The following is an 18,933-nucleotide window of genomic DNA, read 5'->3' on the forward strand; positions in this document are numbered from 1 at the left end:
AATCTTTATTGAGCACAGACAGCAGTGCAACATCAAAACGCTAAAATGTTTTGGCAAAAGCCTTCCTCATAGCATACAGATTTACAATAAAATAAATTTTGTATAGGAAAAAGTATCCATTCCTCCAAAAAAGGGATCGATACAATCCAGTTTAAAATAAATTAACAATTAAAATCATGTGAGGTTGGTAGAAGTCCACGTTTTTGTATGGCAATAATATTGAAAAACGGATTTACTGTATTTCTGTAGGTTTTGACTTTATTTTTAGTGACTCCCTTCGTATACCTTAATTATCTTAGACAAGTGGAAAAGTCTGCTCTTCAGAAATCTCCTTATTCTCTGCAGATTTTGCTTGTACAACATAAAGCCCCATACACACTATCAGATTTTCTTAAAACTTTGTATACATTTTAATTTTGTTACTTACATTTGTAATATTGAGCACGTCATGTTTATCCAGGTTTTTACATATTATCTTGACCATTTTATTTTTTATAATTTTTTCCTGCAGCATCCTATCAATCTTTTGTCTTTGGTACAGTCACACCTATTTGGATCTGTTCCTTTTTTCCTGTGTTAGTTACCTGTTTCTTTATCTTTTGTCCTTTGCCCTTTTGCATACACATTCCAAAAATGCTTCCACTTGTACTTCCTTGTGCACAATAGTTGTACTTGCCATTCTCAAGCGTGTGTGTAACTGCCGTACCTGCATTCAGTAGCTGCAATGTCCAAAGTGCCGGTGCGTATTACTGCAAAGGTTGCAGCAAACAGGTAAATATGCAATTACTTGTATAGTGTTGTGTGTAAAGCTGTGTGTAGGTTGTTTTCATTCAGATCGTGGCTGCAAAAAAAAAAAAAAAAATCAACCATGAATATATGGATTTGACCATGGATGCATCCATGCAAGTGAGGTGGATAGAGGCATCCCTGCTGTATTTTGACGGCAGGGACTCCTCCACAGAATACACTGATCAGCACTGCAGTGACTGATCAAATGAAGGTTTTCTAGCAGTCCTGTTTGACAGGACTATTGATCGACTTCCGTGGAACAGCTAGGGCAATGCACAGATCGAAATTCCTCCAGTACCTGCTGAACTGGGCAAATTTTGATTCATGTGTACACAGCGTTAGTCATTTGCTGCTTGTCTTTTTAAAGATCACTCACAGAATTGGCTTACTTACTTTGTTTTCGTTGATTCAAAATAGTAATTTTTATGTGAAAATACTTTTATGCTTATTTATGCTTTTCTCAGTCCCTGTATAGACTTTCAGTAAAGTATTTTGAATGTGCTGTAAAGCCCATTTCACACTGGTGGAATCCGCCTGCTCAGCGGGTGGATGACAGGTCCGTGTCTGCTCAGCTGATGCAGAGCGGACACAACCTGCTGTCCTCTATGGGCTGTCGATTGTAAACGAACCACATTTCCTCCAGATGGATGGGGAATAGATCCCCATCTGTCAATTTTTAGCAGACATGATCGGATGTTGGTGGGTGTCAGCAGGCACATGTCTGCTGATATCCGCCACTCCATAGGGCGCAATGGATGGTCCAAACGGGGCCGCCTGAAAAACTGACAGGTGGACCCAATTGGTCTGTCAGCGTGAAAGGGGCTTAACCGTTTTTTAGACTGATAACTATATAACCCCTTGTGTGAGTCTTAGGAAAATCCCTGTTCTCCAGCTGTTACTGCTAAGAGTAACCATAGACATTAGACTTGCTTACTTTTTTAAAAGTTTTATTCAAGGTATTGCATAGTTTTGCACTGCTGTGCGGTTGGATGTGTTACTGCACCACAAATCACATCAGTGTTGTGAAGGGGACACAACATAGTAAACAATTGTTTTTCATGTGCTCTAGCAGCGACTTGCGTTTATCCAGAGTGGAAAAACCAGCTTACTGCACATTGTGTGAGCAAGCCCTTAGCCTTACCAAACCTATGTAATATCAGGACAAATCTAAACAACTAATTGCATTTGTATCAAATCACGCAGACATTGCACTACATCGTTGATGGTGGAGCTAAACAAGAATGTACAATCAGATTGTATAGTGTATGGTTGCTTTTTACTTGTGAGGCACCAAAAAGGGCCAGAGGTGTGATAATGGGAGATTTGTAATCAGTGAAACGTCTGTCTCTAGTTGGTAATCTTTGCTGCAGTTTCACTTGTTTATACGTGCATTCATATTCAATACAAGAATACACATGTTCTGGCAAACCACAAGTATGTTTAGGACAAAAATGTCTGTTACTGCAGTAGTGCAGTCTTGCCTTGTCTATGGTCATTCCCAATTATTTCAGCTGGCATGCACATGCTGTATACTAGTATGCCTAAAATGAGCAGTCCTTTCAAGGCTTTTTCTGTCGTGTTTATGGCTCGGTTTACGCTGCTGCGACTTCTTTCCGACTTTCGATACTATTTAGGAGCCTGTACAAGGCCTGAAATCGCACCCAAGTTGGACCAAAGAAGTGTAGGAACCTTTCCTGAAGTTGGAGCGACTTGTGTATCATCAGTTGGCTCTAATAGGGAAACCTTGCATTTGACTTGTCATGTGATTTGCAGCCTCACAAGTTGGATCTCATGTCGCAGCAGTGTGAACCGAGCCTTCACGTGGTATTAGTATGTTTACCAAATGCATACATATTCATCGGGGGCTGGATTTTTATATCACACTCACATTTGGGAGTGTGCGATTGAGACTGGGATTGGCAACAGTGATAATTTATGTGATGTGTCCAATCATTATCTTAGCCTAAACAATTAGTCAAACATTTAACAGCATATTCGGCTTAAAACAACAAAATTTGACCAATGAGTGTTACTCATTGCATCTGTGATATGCAACCGAGCCCATAATCTTTTGTAACGCACACGAGAAATTTTCCATGTGACTGTCTGAATTTTGTGCATCGGTACATGGTTTCCTTCATGTGTGCCCTTCAGAAATATTGGTGGTGCTGCTTAATCTACAGGTGGTACAAATATTTACAGTGGACTTTATTGTCTTATAGGGAAATTCAAGCCTTTTCTTTTTTTATTGTAAATGCACTAAAAATGATTGTCTAGTGAATGGTGTAGAAACAATTACTGTTCATTGTTTTTATTGTTTGAAAGCAGACTAATTCATCATTCCTTGTGCTGCCAAATGCACCTCTTCTTTGAAGGGAGTTTTATATCCGCACATAATGTTAAACAGTCTTTTTGGGGCACTGTAAGCCCAGAACAATGCAACTCCTCCCAAAAAAATTTCAACCAACCCAGTCATCACAGCTAAACAAAATGACAAATATATTAGTAGGTGAACCTGTTTGCCAGCATATTTCAAAGTGGGGAATTTAGGCGATATGCTTACAGACCTATAGAACAGCTTCCAGCTGGTCAGGTCCATACGCCCTGTGGACCTGGTAATCGTCCTGCTATAAGCATACCTCCTTATGCTAAAAGCTCATGGTCACTTCGGCAGCACCAATTCTCAGCGGCACCCCGCTGCAAAAATTAAAAGCCAGCAGCTGCACATTTTGCAGCTGCTAACTTAATAATTGGACGCTTACCTGTCCTTGGGTCCAGTGATGTCGTCACTGCAGCTGATGTTGCCATCAGCTGTCGGGTGCATGCCGCCTCCATTGCGAGTAAGGGAACCCGGCAGTGTAGCCTTATGGCTTCACGCGGGAACCCCAACTGCGCATGGGCCAGGCTCCGCTCCTCTGTCCTACCAGCGGCCGGTGAAGGAGGGGGGGGGGGGGGAGAGGAGGGAGCCGCAGCGATGACGCAAATACCCGCGGCTGAGGCTCCCGGAAGTGGGGACAGGATACCTGTGAAAGATAGGTATCCTCTGTGTGTGTGTCGTCGTCGTCCCCCCCCCCCCCCCCCCCCCCCCCGAAAGGTGCCAAATGTAACGGAGGGGGGAAGGAGTACAATGAGTGGAAGTTCCACTTTTGGGTGGAACTCCGCTTTATATCAAAAAGTACCTTTTATTGCTCTGAACCTCTTCCAGATCCTGTTTTTTTTTTTTTTTTTTTCTTCTTTTTTTTTTTTTTTTTGCTCTGATCCAACTTCCTGTTAGAAGGTGGCTGCGTTTTGTTTTTCATGGTTGCTATTTAAGTAGGAACATCGCCACCCTCTCTTAAACATTTCTGAGATGAACTATGGGACGTGTAGTGTTAAAACGTAACAAACTGAAGTGTGTTTAAAAGTATAGGTTCAGGAGCTCACAGAGGATGTTACAAGGAGGCAGAAAAACGCACCCAATGATTTTATGAAAAATAATTACAGGTCCATTAAGTAGTGGATGTGAATAGATATTTTTTTTAAATATTTAGTGTCACTTTGGTAAATCTGCCTAATTGCCAGTGGTGTTAGCCCTTTATATAATTTGGGCTGTAACAATAGAGGAACTGTTCTGGAGTGTTACTACTTTTACTTGGTCTTACTGTGTCAGCTTTTACATGCTGGCGAAAATTCCAAGCCATTTTGTTTATGCGGGTTGTTTGAGAAAATATCTAAAATGCAAGTTTCTGATAACTTTCCGTGTAGACAGATGTCTTTGTATGCAGGTAGTCATTTTTCTTTAAAGCAGAGTTCCAGTCTTTTTCAATTTATTAAGTCAGCAGCTACAAACACTCCCCTTTCTCACGGTCCAGTGATGTGGGCACCCTAAGACTCGCTCCTCTCCGCGGCGCCATCATTACTACTGTGAGCGCCCGGCTGTGACGCAAGCTCTCTTAGTGGCCAGGTAATCTGGGACCTGTGACGATTGCAGAGAGGGAGGGACCGCCTAGGGGAAGAGGAGGAGTTGTCTAGGCAGCCAAGCAACGGAAGGAGGGGAAAAAAAATGGGTGGAACGCCACTTTAATTGCAAAAATGTATATGTTTGTTTTGAGAAACCCGACAGAAATCATGCCTGTGGAATGTTTGTTTAGTGTGCAGTCTTCAGCAGGAAGATAAAGGCTAAGTTCACCTTTTTTTTTTTTTTTTTTTTCAGCTTCCCCATGTTCCAATATACCATTAATGTGCTTCTTTTGCCGCAAAGAAAAAGCTTTCTATTTATCCTACACAGCCCTTACCTCAGTGTCCAGCTAGCTTTATAAAAAAAAAAAAGTCTCCATTACTTCCTGGACAGACCTTAGGACGTGAAAAATGTTAAGACACAGGAAGGAGTTTACCAGCTGACCTCATTAGCACACACTCTGCAGCTGCTCTCCCCTTCCAGATGATCACTCTCACCCACCTCATCAGGTGCATGGTTTTCCAATGCAATCAATCAGTGATCACCGTTCTCACTAAATGCACAGGCATCAATTTTTGTTTTCCTTACCTTACTTTTATCTTGCATAGATTGTTCATTTGGCAGTGTGTGTAGGAGCTGAGCAATCAGCCTATGTGGATCAGAGCTGTAGTATTGAAAACAAAAGCGTGTCCTGGGTTCTGTAAAGATCACCATACATTATACAATCTGATTGTACAATCTCCTTTAGCTCTGTCATCAACTATGTAGTGCAAGGGCCTGCCCGATTGTATAGATGGTGTGTCCTCCTATTATATAATTTTGATAAATTTAAAGGAGAAATCAGATTGTATAGTGTATGGCTACTTTTATACACCTAAAATGAACTAGTTGCTCCTTCAGTGCCATCAATTAAGAGTACACCAAACGTATAAGCAAACACACATTTTGCCACGTGAAAAAAGAGTGACAAATGCAGCAAAAGGCACAGTAAAAAACGTATAACCAGCATCATGCCAAAATGTCCCATGAGCTACTTTGCCACCTGTAGGGCAGCCCATTGAAATCATGCATGTCATGGTAAAATAACGAGTATTTTTCGTTCTGCTCCTTTAAAGTCATGGTTAGAGCCTACATACATTGGATATCTGCGATTCTCGTCTTCCGATGTGAAATGGTAGGGGAACACGTACTTTTCCATAATGTTGGAATACAGGCCACTACCGCTAGAACACTAACAATTTTTAGTTGACATCGGGGGGTGTCGTTTAAGAGGTAGCCCACCTGATGCATTACACAATGAAGTTCTCCATGATAGACAAATCAAACGAAAAGTCCAGCAGTCTAGGTTTCGTGGGTCATCTGGAAGTTCCGGAACCAGCCGTGGGCGAGGACGTCGTGATCTGGATCTGCAATCTCTTTGTGGACGTGGCTGTGGCGCCCCCTGGTTGCCCCATGCTCTCGGTAGAGCCATCCAGTCTGGTACAGCGCTCCTGTGTTATTTGGTATCTCATTAACCCCGTTGGTTTCACTTCCGGTTTCGGCATTTGGCTTCATAGTGAGGCGTGGATTGCACGCCGAGCGGCCATCTTGCCTGAAAACCGGAAGTAGCAATTGCACATAATGTCAAGTGGCCTCCCATCATTATGATCACTCTACCTATATATATCTTGCTGGCTGCAGTGGGGGGACCCCCCAGACGATGTCTAAGAGGACGAAACGCATCGGGTAGGACCCCACTGCCGCCATACTTTTACAGCGCTAATTTTAAAGATTTTCATGTGAGTGTATCTCTTTTTTAATAAATTTGTTACTTGTTTTATGGAATTACACTATGTGGCCTTTTTCCTTCCTGCTACATAATATTGCTATCCGCTTCCCAATATCATCTCGAGGGACCTACTAGCACGTGGTTTGCTCTTGGATTTCCATCCTCACCACCCCTCCGGAACATCTACCATCACCCACCACCCAAGCTTGATTTGACCCAGTTGGGCGTATGCCCTCTTGGGTCTACGTGATCTGGTAAGCCTCCCTATTGTTGGTGGTGGTGTGTTTCTTCTGTGTTCACTCCAGATGTCACACATTTGATATGTTCCTCACACGAAGTCACAACCTCAAGTCTTTCTGAGTATGATGCTACAAACTTGCCACACCTATTTTTGAGCAGTTTCTCCCATTCTTCTTTGCAGGACCTCTCAAGCTCCATCAGGATGGATGGGGAGCGTCGGTGCACGCCCATTTTCAGACCGCTCCAGATATGTTCAGTCGGGTTCAAGTCTGGCTGGGGCGATTAAGGACATTCACAGAGTTGTGCCACTACTTTGTTATCTTTTCTGTGTGCTTAGGGACGTTGTCCTGTTTGGAAGATGATCCTTCGCCACAGTCTAAGGTCCAGAGCACACTGGAGCAGGTTTTCATCAAGGATGGCTCTGCACATTGCTGCATTCATCTTTCCCTCGATCCTGAATAGTCTCCCAGTTCCTGCCGCTAAAAACATCCCCACAGCATGATGCTGCCACAACCATGCTTCACTATGTATGGTATTGGCCAGGTGATGAGCGGTGCCTGGTTTCCTCCCGAAATGATGCTTGTCATTCAGGCCAAAGAGTTCAGTCTTTGTTTCATCAGACCAGAGAATTTTGTTTCTCATGGTCTCAGAGTCCTTCAGGTGCCTTTTGGCAAACTTGAGGTGGGATGTCATGTGCCTTTTTACTGAGGAGTGGCTTCCGTCTGGCCTCTCTACCATACGGGCCTGATTGGTGGAGTGCTGCAGAGATGTTTGTTTTTCTGGAAGGTTCTCCTCCCTCCACTGTGTCACTCTAACAGAGCTCCAGTGTTTCTATCGGGTTCCCCGATCGCTCAGTTTGGCTGGGCAGCCTGGCTGTAGTTAGTCCTGGTGAGTCCAAACTTCTTCAATTTACAGATGATGGAGGTCACTGTGCTCATTGGGACCTTCAATGCTGCCGAAATTGTTCTGTACCTTTCCCCAGATCTGTGCCTGGATACAATCCTGTCTCGGAGGTCTACAGACCATTCCTTGGACTTCATGGTTGGGTTTGTGCTCTGACATGCATTGTGGGACCTTAGATAGGTGTGTGGCTTTCCAAATCATGTCCAATCAACTGAATTTACCACAGATGGATTCCAATTAAGGTATAGAAAAATCCTAAGGATGATCAGTGGAAACAGGATGCACCTGAGCTCAATTTTGAGTGTCAGGGCAAAGGCTGTGAATACTTACAGTATGTGTACATGTAGGGTTTTTTTGGGGGTTTTTTTTAGTTTTTTTTTAAATACATTTGCAAATATTTCAAACAAACTTCTTTCTTATTGTCATTATGGGGTATTGTTTGTACAATTTGATGAAAAGAATGATTTTTATCCATTTTGGAATAAGGCTGTAACATAACAAAATTGGAAAAAGTGAAGTGCTGTGAATACTTTCCGGAAGCACTGTATAGCAGAAATGTCAACTGGAAATTGCACCATCATTATAGTTGTTTGGGTCTTTCCTATTTATTGCCATTTTCATAAACATTTAGCCTTCTAATGCCCTCGGCTCTACTGCTTTTCTCTTCCTCTTTAGCCCTTCCTGTTCCCTTGAGCATAGCCTAATTCAAAGTTTATTTTTATCCTTAAATGGTTGTCCAATCAGTAGGCTGTGACTGAAACTTTATTTTATGAAATGCCTATAATATGTTTGTAGAAGATTTTGTTTGTTTTTTTTAGTGAGAAGTGTGTATAGCCAGCCTATATAATAATAATACTAAATTAATTTTGTTTTGATAAAGCATTTGAAAATCCTGGTTAAATTACTAATGCCTGGCATCACCCTGCAAGCAACAATTTTCTTATTGCACTGAGGATTTTATATGTGAAAAAAGAAAACCTTTTCAATACCAAACATTCATTTATCTATTGCGGGGGGGTCGGCGACCCGTCGATCGTGATCTACCCGTCAATCGCAAGAGGGTGACTGGTAGATCTTGTGTCGGCAGTGCCGACCCCCGCTGTCAAAACAACTCCTTCCCGACTTCCGAGCGGAGAAGAACACAAGCTGCTAGCTCTGCAGCACGGCCTCACTGACGCCTGTGATCCTCTCCTCACATCCGTCCTGTCCATTTTCTACATTTTACACAGGTACTCAGGATATATGGGAGGGGAGGAGACAGAAATCGGCATGTCTGAACAAGCAGGTAGGGAAATGATCATTAGGCAAGGGCAAACAGTATTGCACTGTATATGCATATATCCTGTATATATCCTTATCTGTAATGCTGATCTGTATACTCCTGATCGGTAATGCTGATCTGTATACTCCTGACCTGTGAGGCTGAGCTGTGTACTCCTGACCTGTGGAGGCTGAGTTGTGTACTCCTGACCTGTGAGGCTGAGCTGTGTACTCCTGACCTGTGGAGGCTGAGCTGTGTACTCCTGACCTGTGGAGGCTGAGCTGTGTACTCCTGACCTGTGGAGGCTGAGCTGTGTACTCCTGACCTGTGGAGGCTGCGCTGTGTACTCCTGACCTGTGGAGGCTGCGCTGTGTACTCCTGACCTGTGGAGGCTGCGCTGTGTACTCCTGACCTGTGGACGCTGCGCTGTGTACTCCTGACCTGTGGACGCTGCGCTGTGTACTCCTGACCTGTGGACGCTGCGCTGTGTACTCCTGACCTGTGGACGCTGCGCTGTGTACTCCTGACCTGTGGACGCTGCGCTGTGTACTCCTGACCTGTGGACGCTGCGCTGTGTACTCCTGACCTGTGGACGCTGCGCTGTGTACTCCTGACCTGTGGACGCTGCGCTGTGTACTCCTGACCTGTGGACGCTGCGCTGTGTACTCCTGACCTGTGGACGCTGCGCTGTGTAGCCCTGACCTGTGGACGCTGCGCTGTGTAGCCCTGACCTGTGGACGCTGCGCTGTGTAGCCCTGACCTGTGGACGCTGCGCTGTGTAGCCCTGACCTGTGGACGCTGCGCTGTGTAGCCCTGACCTGTGGACGCTGCGCTGTGTAGCCCTGACCTGTGGACGCTGCGCTGTGTACTCCTGACCTGTGGACGCTGCGCTGTGTACTCCTGACCTGTGGACGCTGCGCTGTGTACTCCTGACCTGTGAACTTTAATTACTCCTGAGCTGGATAAGTTCATATTTCTTATCGTACATCATGGGACACAGAGCCATAGTAGTTACTATGTGGGTTATAGGCCACCTTCAGGTGATGGACACTGGCATGTCTGAGACAAAAAGTGCACTCCCTATGTAACCCCTCCCACTACTGGGAGTACCTCAGTTTTTTCGCCAGTGTCTAAGGTGTTGGTCACGAGTAAAGATGTGCTGTGCTGCACTGGAGCAATCCTTGCTGGGGCTAGCCATGCAGCCGGATCCATTCAAAGTGTCTTTTTGGCTGAATTGAATGGTACCCGGGCCTCGTATCCGAAGGAACGAGGTCTTGCCTGTGTAACGCTTCTCTTTTTAGAGAGCTGGACCCTGGGATCCAGTACTTTTTGGTCTTTGATCTTGGTTTGCCGAGATCATAAAGATGGCGGTAGGGAACCCTTGGACCCTACCACTGTGGCCAGACCTTCTCTCGCAAGGTCCCGTATTCCATCCTACCTTACAAACGCTAAATTTAACGGTTTGTCTATTGAGACCCACATTCTTAATGTTGGCTTCAGTAGTTTCTATATTGGATAATGCTAGGAAGCCGGCCTCCAGAGTCATATACTATAGAGTCTGGAAGGCATATGTCTCCTGGTGTGAATCCAGGGGTTGGCACCTCCTGGAAGTATGTCATATGTAGGATCCTTGAATTTCTACAGATGGGATTAGAAATGAAACTGGCCTTGAGTACTATCAAAGGCCAGGTGTCGGCCTTATCAGTGTTTTTTCAATGACCACTTGCTTCACACTCTCTGGTTCTTAACTTTATTCAGGGGGTAACACTGATGAATCCCCTCCAGTTAGGTAACCCCTGAACCCTTGGTACTTAAATTTAGTCCTGTCGGCATTACAAAAACAGCCTTTTGAGTCAATACGAGATATTCCCTTAGTCCTCTTGACGAGGAAAATAATTTTCTTGGTTGCTATATCTTCTGCAAGAAGAGTATCAGAATTAGCTGCTCTCTTTTGTAAAGAGCCATATTTGATTATTCATAAGGATAAGGTTGTATTGCGGCCTCGTCCTAAATTCCTACCGAAGGTAATGTCAGGTTTTCATTTAAACCAGGATATTGTTCTGCCTTCATTTTTCCCAGAACCTTGTTCTGTGGAAGAGAGGTCACTACATATTCTCTTGGGGGGGGCCTTCAAACGGCACGCCACTCGGCGTCTTCCCCCCTCTCTGTTATCCCATAGGATCGGAGCCCGCACTCGCACGGGAAAAGCTATTTTTTGAAGGAAAGAGTAAGGGCCATAGACGACCGGGGGAGTGAGGCTTAACACGGCGTTGGCATCCTCCAATGTCCTCCATGGCGGGAAGGGGTGTTTTAAAAGGCACCATTGTTGCTGTTGCACGCTGTGGAGTGACACAAGAGCAAAGGTGGCATGTAAGAGGTTTGGTGACACAGGCATTCCTTTTGACACATTTACTACTGCATCAGGCTGAGCATTAATAGCAGCAGCAGAGCTTGATTATTCCTCAAGCAGTGGATGCATTCCTTCTGGATGCTTTGTGCATGGGGCTATGGTCGGAAGGGGGTTAAAAACACTTCAAAAAAGGACTCTAGAAAGACTATAGTCACACAGAAGCCTAGAACCATCTCAAAAAGGATGGCATCCTCCCTTGAGAGTAATGTGGCTGGTCAGAGTGAGCCATCTGGAGGGGCAAGTGTTGCAGCTGCTCTTAACACTGCAGCCCCTGTGTATATTGCTAAGGAGGTTTTTTCTTCAACCATTTTAAGTTTGGAGCAAAAAATTGATGCTTTAATCGCATCCCAGAGTGGGACTAAGTGTAGCAGGTCCCCGTCCATTGCTCAGGACCCTCATGCTGAGGAACAAGGGGCAAGAGATGATGAATTTCTCTCAAGGGACCAGGAAGAGGCTTATGTCTCCTCTTCCGAAGAACCTAATACGGAAGGATCAGGTTCACAGGAAAGGTTGTTGGTACAGTCTCTCACTGAATTGGGTCCACTTCACATTTTTATTGCCAATAACGCAGTCAGTCGATGAGCCCACATCTGGTTTGGGTTCACTAAAGTCTCCCCAATCTGTTCATGCTTTTCCTATCCATTCATGTCTAAAAAAGCTTATGTATTCTGAGTGTGGGAGCACCCAGATAAACAGTTTTTTTTCCTCCAAAAGAGTTTTCAATACTGTATCCTATAGAGGAAGAGTTCAATAAGAAATGGGGATTTCCAGCAAATGACGCTGCTATATCCTCTGTAAACAAAAACCTGACTTGTCCAGTAGACAATGCTCATAAGGATCCAACAGATAAGAAGATGGAATTCCTTTTTGAAAAATATATTTAGCTCGCAGGTTCAGTCGTTCAGCCTGTGCTGGCAGCGATCGGTGTATCTCAGTCCTTAAAGGACCAGTTTATAGAGGTGCTCAAGGTTATTCCTGATCAGCAGGCTCGGGATATCAGAAGCGTTGTGTTTTACAGTAGATGCTATGAAAGATTCTATTCTCCAGGCCTCACTACTCATGCTAGGGCTGGTACATGTGCGTAGAATCCTATGGTTGAAAAATTGGTCAGCCGAAGCACCATGCAAAAAGCTCTTGGCCAGTTTCCCATTTCATGGTGAACAGTTATTTGGAGACGATATGGATAAGTATATCCAAAGAAATTCTAATGGGAAAAGTTCACTTTTACCGGTTAAGAAGAAGTTTAAGCATTTTTCTTTTAAACGTGCTTCTTCTCCAGTGCCAGGGGCATCAGCCTCCAGGCAGTCATGACGGCCTCCACCGTCAGGTGAATGAATGAATGAATGAATAATTTGTAAAGCGCTACAAATTGCGAACTGAATCGCCTCAAGGCGCTAGATGTATTCTCTGTAGCCAGCTTCTAGAAAAGGAAGGTCTTTAGTTTTTTCCTGAAGGCCTGGTGGTTTTCTTCCATGCGGAGGTTGGTTGGGAGAGCATTCCATAGTCGAGGTCCTTGGACTGCAAATCTACGTTCTCCCTTTGCTTTGTAGCGGTATTTGGGAATGAGGAGGAGGTTTTGGTTAGCTGATCGAAGACTGCGATTCGGTGTGTAGTGTTTTATTTTTTCCCGGAGATATTGCGGAGCGTTTCCTTGTATGCATTTATGGGTGAGGCAGAGGGTCTTGAATGTGATCCGATTCTTCACCGTTAGCCAATGTAGGCTTTTTAGGGATGGGGAGATGGATTCCCAGGGCTTTTTCCCTGTTAACAGCCTTGCCGCCGTGTTCTGCATGAGTTGCAAGCGCGCAAGCTGGTATTGGGGTAGACCTACGTAGAGGGAATTTGCGTAGTCGAGTCGGGAATTGATGATCGTTCCCACAACTGCCGCTTTGTCCTCTTCTGGGATGAAGGGGATGAGTCTGCGAAGCAGGCGGAGGAGGTGGTGAGATCCGCTCACCACCGATCCTATTTGTGCATCCATTGTCATTCCTGAGTCAAAGATGACTCCGAGACTCTTGACTTTGGTGCTGGGGGAGATGGTCTGTCCGAGGATGGAGGGTGGTGTCCACGGAGTCTCAATTTTGGAATTTTTGTTGGCTTGCAGGAGAAGAAGTTCTGTTTTTGATTCGTTAAGTTTGAGGGAGCTAGCGGTCATCCAGTCATTGATTAAAGTGAGGCATTTCTGTAGTTGCTGATGATGATCTTTCTGTCCATTAATGCGAAAGTAGAGTTGGGTGTCGTCTGCATATGAGTGGAAGCAGAGGTCCGTTTTCCTGATGATATTGAGAAGCGGGCGGATGTAGATGTTAAATAGCACTGGTGACAAGGGTGAGCCCTGAGGGACTCCACAGGAGACTGCCCGAGATTCCGAGGTGAATGTTCCCAGTTTCACTGTCTGAGAGCGATTCTCTAAGAAGGATGTAAACCATTTTAGGGCAGAATCTGTGGCTCCTGCAACTTCTGCGAGGCGGACAAGTAAAGTATTGTGGTCCACTGTATCGAATGCTGCGCTGAGGTCTAACAGTACCAGGAGACTCGGTTCCCCGTCATCTGCTGCTTCAAGGGCGTCGTCCCATATTTTGAGAAGTGCTGTTTCTGTGCCATGGCCTGGGCGGAAGCCTGATTGCAGAGGGTCCAGGATGTGGTGTGTCTCCAGGTGGTGTTGTAGCTGCTGTACTACTGCTTTCTCTATAATCTTGGAGATGGTGTTGAGGCTTGTTATTGGTCTGCGGCAGTTAGGGTCTTTAGGGTCGAGATTAGGTTTCTTTAGCAGGGGTTTGACGATGCCTTGCTTGAGGGAGGTTGGCACAGTCCCTTCTTTGAATGATTGATTTATGAGATGTGTTAGGGTGGGGGCCAGGATGTCGGAACATGCTTTGAACAATTTGGTGGGGATGATGTCGTTCGGTGATGTGCTGTCGCGAAGGCTTCTGATGATGTTTTTAGTCGTGTCCGTGGTGATTGGGGACAAAGAAAACTTTGGTGGTTGAGTGATGTTCGTGTCGATATCCTCTTTTTGCATCGGTTGGGTGAGGTTGGTTGTTATTTTCTGATGAATTGCTTTCCGAATGTTGTCGATTTTGTTGATGAAGAAATCTGATAACTCATTGCAGAATTCTTGAGTATCGTTTGCAGGGGGCTCTAGGCAGGCCGGGTTCATTGATTGAGCAACTATTTTGAAAAGTTCCCGTGGGCGGTTTAAGGCGGATGAGATGGTGTCTGCAAAATGTTCTTTTTTGGCTTTGAAGATTGCCTTGTGGTATTTCACCGTGAGTGCTTTGTAGTTAGCATGGTTTTCCTTGGTGGGATTTCTTCTCCAAGTTCTCTCAGCTCTTCTGCGTTCTTGCTTGAGTAGGGTGAGAGTGCCATTAAACCAACTCGAGTTTTTTGTGCAGACGGGTGTTCTGCGTTTTGGCGCCACGGAGTCTGCTGTTTGTAGTAAAGCATTGTTTAGGGAGTTGAGTGTTTGTTCCGTTGAGAGGTTTGGGTTTAGCAGAAGAATTTTGCTCGACAATGTAGTTTTGAAGAGTTCAGAGTGTAGTTTCTTCTGAGATCTATTCCAGTGTGTTGCTATTGCCCGTTTCTGTTTTTGGAGAGTGGTGTTAGTGGTGATTTTAAATTTGATAGCATGGTGGTCCGTCCATGGTAGTGGGGTGATGTTCAATACGTCGATGTCCATATTCTGTTTGAAGATGAGATCTAAAGTGTGTCCTGAACCATGCGTAGGAGCATTTATCAGTTGTTGCAGGCCAAGTTCTTCCATTTGGTTAACGCAGGCGGTTGCCATAGGGTCTTGGGCGGAGTTTGCCCATAGATTGAAATCCCCAAGTACCAGAAGGTTTTTGGTTTTCAAGGTGTGCATTGAGAAGAATTCAGTGAGCGGTGTGAGGAGATTGGTCTTTGGTCCAGGTGGTCTGTAGCATAGTAGTATGTGAATGGTGTCTTGAGGTGTTGTTTGAAGGTGCAGTGAGAGTGTTTCCATGAAAGGCACTGAGTTCTGCGATAGGTTCAAGAGATAAACCTCAGGGTCAGTCCCAGGGCCAAAAGAGGACCTGGGGGAGGAAACCCACAAAACAAAATACTAAAGCCTCCTTATGAAGGGGCACCCCAGCTCGCTCGAGTGGGGGGAGGCTTCTACAGTTTTCAAGGGTCTGACAGGAACAACGTCAAGACAGATGGGTGGCTTCCTCAATTTCTCTAGGTTACAAACTAGAGTTCCGGAAGTTCCCGTCTCCTCGTTTTCTCAGATCAAACGTTCCCAGAGATCCAGTGAAAAAAGGCTTTCTAGCTTTGGATCATCTCTTGTCTCAAAGAGTGATATTGGTGGTCCCCTTGGAAGAGCAAGGATTAGGGTTTTATTCAAACCTTTTCACGGTTCCAAAACCAAACGGGGATGTCAGACCCATTTTAGATCTCAAAGATCGTAACCGTTTTTTGAATATCCGTTCCTTTCGTATGGAGTCAATCCGATCAGTAGTCTCCATCCTACAAGGGGGAGAATTTCTGGCGTCAGTCGACATCAAGGATGCTTATCTCCATGTGCCAATTTTCCCTGCTCACCAGAAATTTCTACGTTTCGAGGTAGAAAATCTTCATTTCCAGTTTGTAGCTCTGCCTTTCGGTCTAGCTACTGCACCTCAAGTGTTTACAAAGGTCCCGGCTCCTCCTTTAGCCAGGTTAAGGGCTCAAGGTATAACGATACTAGCCTACTTAGATGATCTAGCCTTGATAGATCAGTCGGTAGCCTGCTTAAACCAAAGTTTGGTCACCGTAGTCAGCTACCTGGGATACCTAGGTTGGATTCTCAACCTAGAGAAATCCTCCTTAAAACCATCAAGGAGGTTGCAGTACTTGGGGCTGATCATAGATACAGTTCAGAAGAAGGTGTTTTTGCCCCAGGAAAGGATCCGTTCCATAAAGGAATTGATTCAGTTGGTCAAAACAAAGAACAATCCTTTTATTCGACTTTGCATGAAGTTATAGGGAAAGATGGTGCCTTCTTTCAAGGCCGTTCCTTATGCACAGTTTCATTCAAGACTGCTGCAAAACAGTATCCTGTCAACTTGGAACAAGAAGGTCCAAGCTCTGGACTTCCCAATGCATTTATCCCCTGAAGTGCGTCAGAGCCTCAATTGGTGGTTGATATCCAGGATTCTTCAAAAAGGAAAATCCTTTCTACCAGTCACTTGGAAGGTGGTAACAGATGCCAGCCTCGTGGGCTGGGGAGCACTCCTGGAAGAAGCGTCTCTCCAAGGAAAATGGTCCAAATCAGAGAGGACTTTGCCCATCAATATTCTAGAGATTCGGGCAGTACGCCTGGCCCTAGAGGCCTGGACGCTCAGACTGCGGAATTGTCCTGTCAGGATCCACTCTGACAATGCCACAGCAGTAGCCTATATCAATCACCAAGGGGGCACAAGAAGTTGTGCGGCCCAGAGAGAGGTGAATCATATTCTATCTTGGGCAGAAAACAACATTCCTTGCCTAATAGCAATTTTTAATCCAGGAATAGAAAATTGGCAGGTGGACTACTTGAGTCGCCAACAATTGTTCCCGGGAGAATGGTCCCTTCACCCCGACATCTTTCTGTCAGTATGTCAAAGATGAGGAGTTCCGGATGTGGATCTGTTTGCGTCCAGGTTCAACAACAACTTTGTGTCAAGGACAAGGGATCCATTGGCATACGGAACAGGTGCCTTGGTTTTTCCATGGGATCAGTTTTCACTGATCTATGCGTTCCCTCCTGTTCTGCTGCTTCCACGCCTTCTGCTACTTCCGCGCAGGAAGTAGCAGAAGCAAGAAGGGAAGGAGGTGATTCTTGTGGCCCAGGAGATCTTGGTTTGCCGAGATCATAAAGATGGCGGTAGGGGACCCTTGGACCCTACCACTGTGGCCAGACCTTCTCTCGCAAGGTCCGGTATTCCATCCTACCTTACAAACGCTAAATTTAATGGTTTGTCTATTGAGGCCCACATTCTGAAAGACTGTGGTCTGTCGGCTTCAGTAGTTTCTACTTTGGTTAATGCTAGGAAGCTGGCCTCCAGAGTCATATACTATAGAGTCTGGAAGGCATATGTCTCCTGGTGTGAATCCAGGGGTTGGCACCTCCTGGAAATATGTCATAGGTAGGATCCTTGAATTTCTACAGATGGGATTAGAAATTGCGTACTATCAAAGGCCAGGTGTCGGTCTTATCAGTGTTTTTTCAACGACCACTTGCTTCACACTCTCTGGTCCGTAACTTTATTCAGGGGGTAACACGGATTAATCCTCCAGTTAGTTCACCCCTGAACCCTTGGGACTTAAATTTAGTCCTGTCGGCATTACAAAAACAGCCTTTTGAGCCAATATGAGATATTCCCTTAGTCCTCTTGACGAGGAAAATAATTTTCTTGGTTGCTATATCTTCTGCAAGAAGAGTATCAGAATTGGTTGCTCTTTCTTGTAAAGAGCCGTATTTGATTATTCATAAGGATAAGGTTGTATTGCGGCCTCATCCTAAATTCCTACCGAAGGTAATGTCAGGTTTTCATTTAAACCAGGATATTGTTCTGCCTTCATTTTTCCCAGAACCTCGTTCTGTGGAAGAGAGGTCAATACATTTTCTTGATGTGGTGAGAGCGGTCAAGGTCTATTTGAAAGTGACCGCTCGGATTCGTAAAACAGATATTTTGTTTGTGTTGCCAGACGGTCCTAAAAGAGGACAGGCAGCATCGAAATCTACTATTTCTAAATGGATTTGTCAAGTGATTGTTCAAGCTTATGGTTTAAAGAGGAAAATTCCTCCTTTTTCATATTAAAGCGCACTCCACCAGGGCTGTTAGTGCTTCTCGGGCAGTGCATCACCAAGCCTCCATGGCTCATATTTGCAAGGCCGCAACTTGGTCTTCAGTCCATACATTTACCAGATTCTATCAAGTAGATGTAAAAGGTCATGAGGATATTGCCTTTGGGCGCAGTGTACTGCAGACTGCAATATAAGTCCTCTAGTCTCTTGGTGCTCTGCTTTTGTTGCGTCTCCCTCCCTTCAGTTGGCATTGCTATGGGACATCCCACATAGTAACTACTATGGCTCTGTGTCTGGATAAGAAAATAGGATTTTTATAACAGCTTATCTGTAAAATCCTTTTCTTTGAAGTACATCACGGGACACAGAGGTCCCTCCTTTTTTTGGTATACACGTGTATTGCTTTGCTACAAAACTGAGGTACTCCCAGTAGTGGGAGGGGTTATATAGGGAGTGCACTTTTTGTCTTGGGGCGTGCCAGTGTCCACCACCTGAAGGTGGCCTATAACCCACATAGTAACTACTATGGCTCTATGTCCCATGATGTACTTCAAAAAAAAAGATTTTACAGGTAAGCTGTTATAAAAATCATATTTTTTACATTGACATTTGTATTATATTTTTCTAAGTGCAGGTTCACACCAGAATGTGGTGCAGGAAACATGCATTCCATGTGCGTTTCCTGCACTGCTGGTGAGCACACTGCCTTTGCGATCTGCATGCAGGTGCTAGTGTATAGGTAACAGCACCCCAAATGCAGATCACACACACAGTGCGTTTGTGGACTCCATATCGCATGGTTTCTGCAGTACCATGCTGTTTGCTGCAGCGTGCTTTT

At 44.9% G+C, this 18,933-nt stretch overlaps 1 protein-coding gene across 2 annotated transcripts in view; it reads left to right on the forward strand.

Annotated features, from left to right (window-relative positions):
- Window positions 1-18,933, forward strand: part of CSK (C-terminal Src kinase) — a 229,378-nt gene that overhangs the window by 161,149 nt on the left and 49,296 nt on the right. The window contains exon 1 of one of the 2 annotated variants that reach the window (XM_073619013.1): window positions 622-771. The exons of the other annotated variant lie outside the window; for it this stretch is intronic. Coding sequence (XP_073475114.1) covers window positions 725-771 — 47 coding nt within the window. The 5' untranslated portion in view covers window positions 622-724. Of the gene's footprint in view, window positions 1-621; window positions 772-18,933 lie in introns of those variants that run through there. 2 annotated transcript variants of the gene reach the window in all.

Source organism: Aquarana catesbeiana, linkage group LG03, assembly GCF_042186555.1.
Source record: "Aquarana catesbeiana isolate 2022-GZ linkage group LG03, ASM4218655v1, whole genome shotgun sequence".
In the NCBI taxonomy this organism is placed as follows: domain Eukaryota; kingdom Metazoa; phylum Chordata; class Amphibia; order Anura; family Ranidae; genus Aquarana; species Aquarana catesbeiana.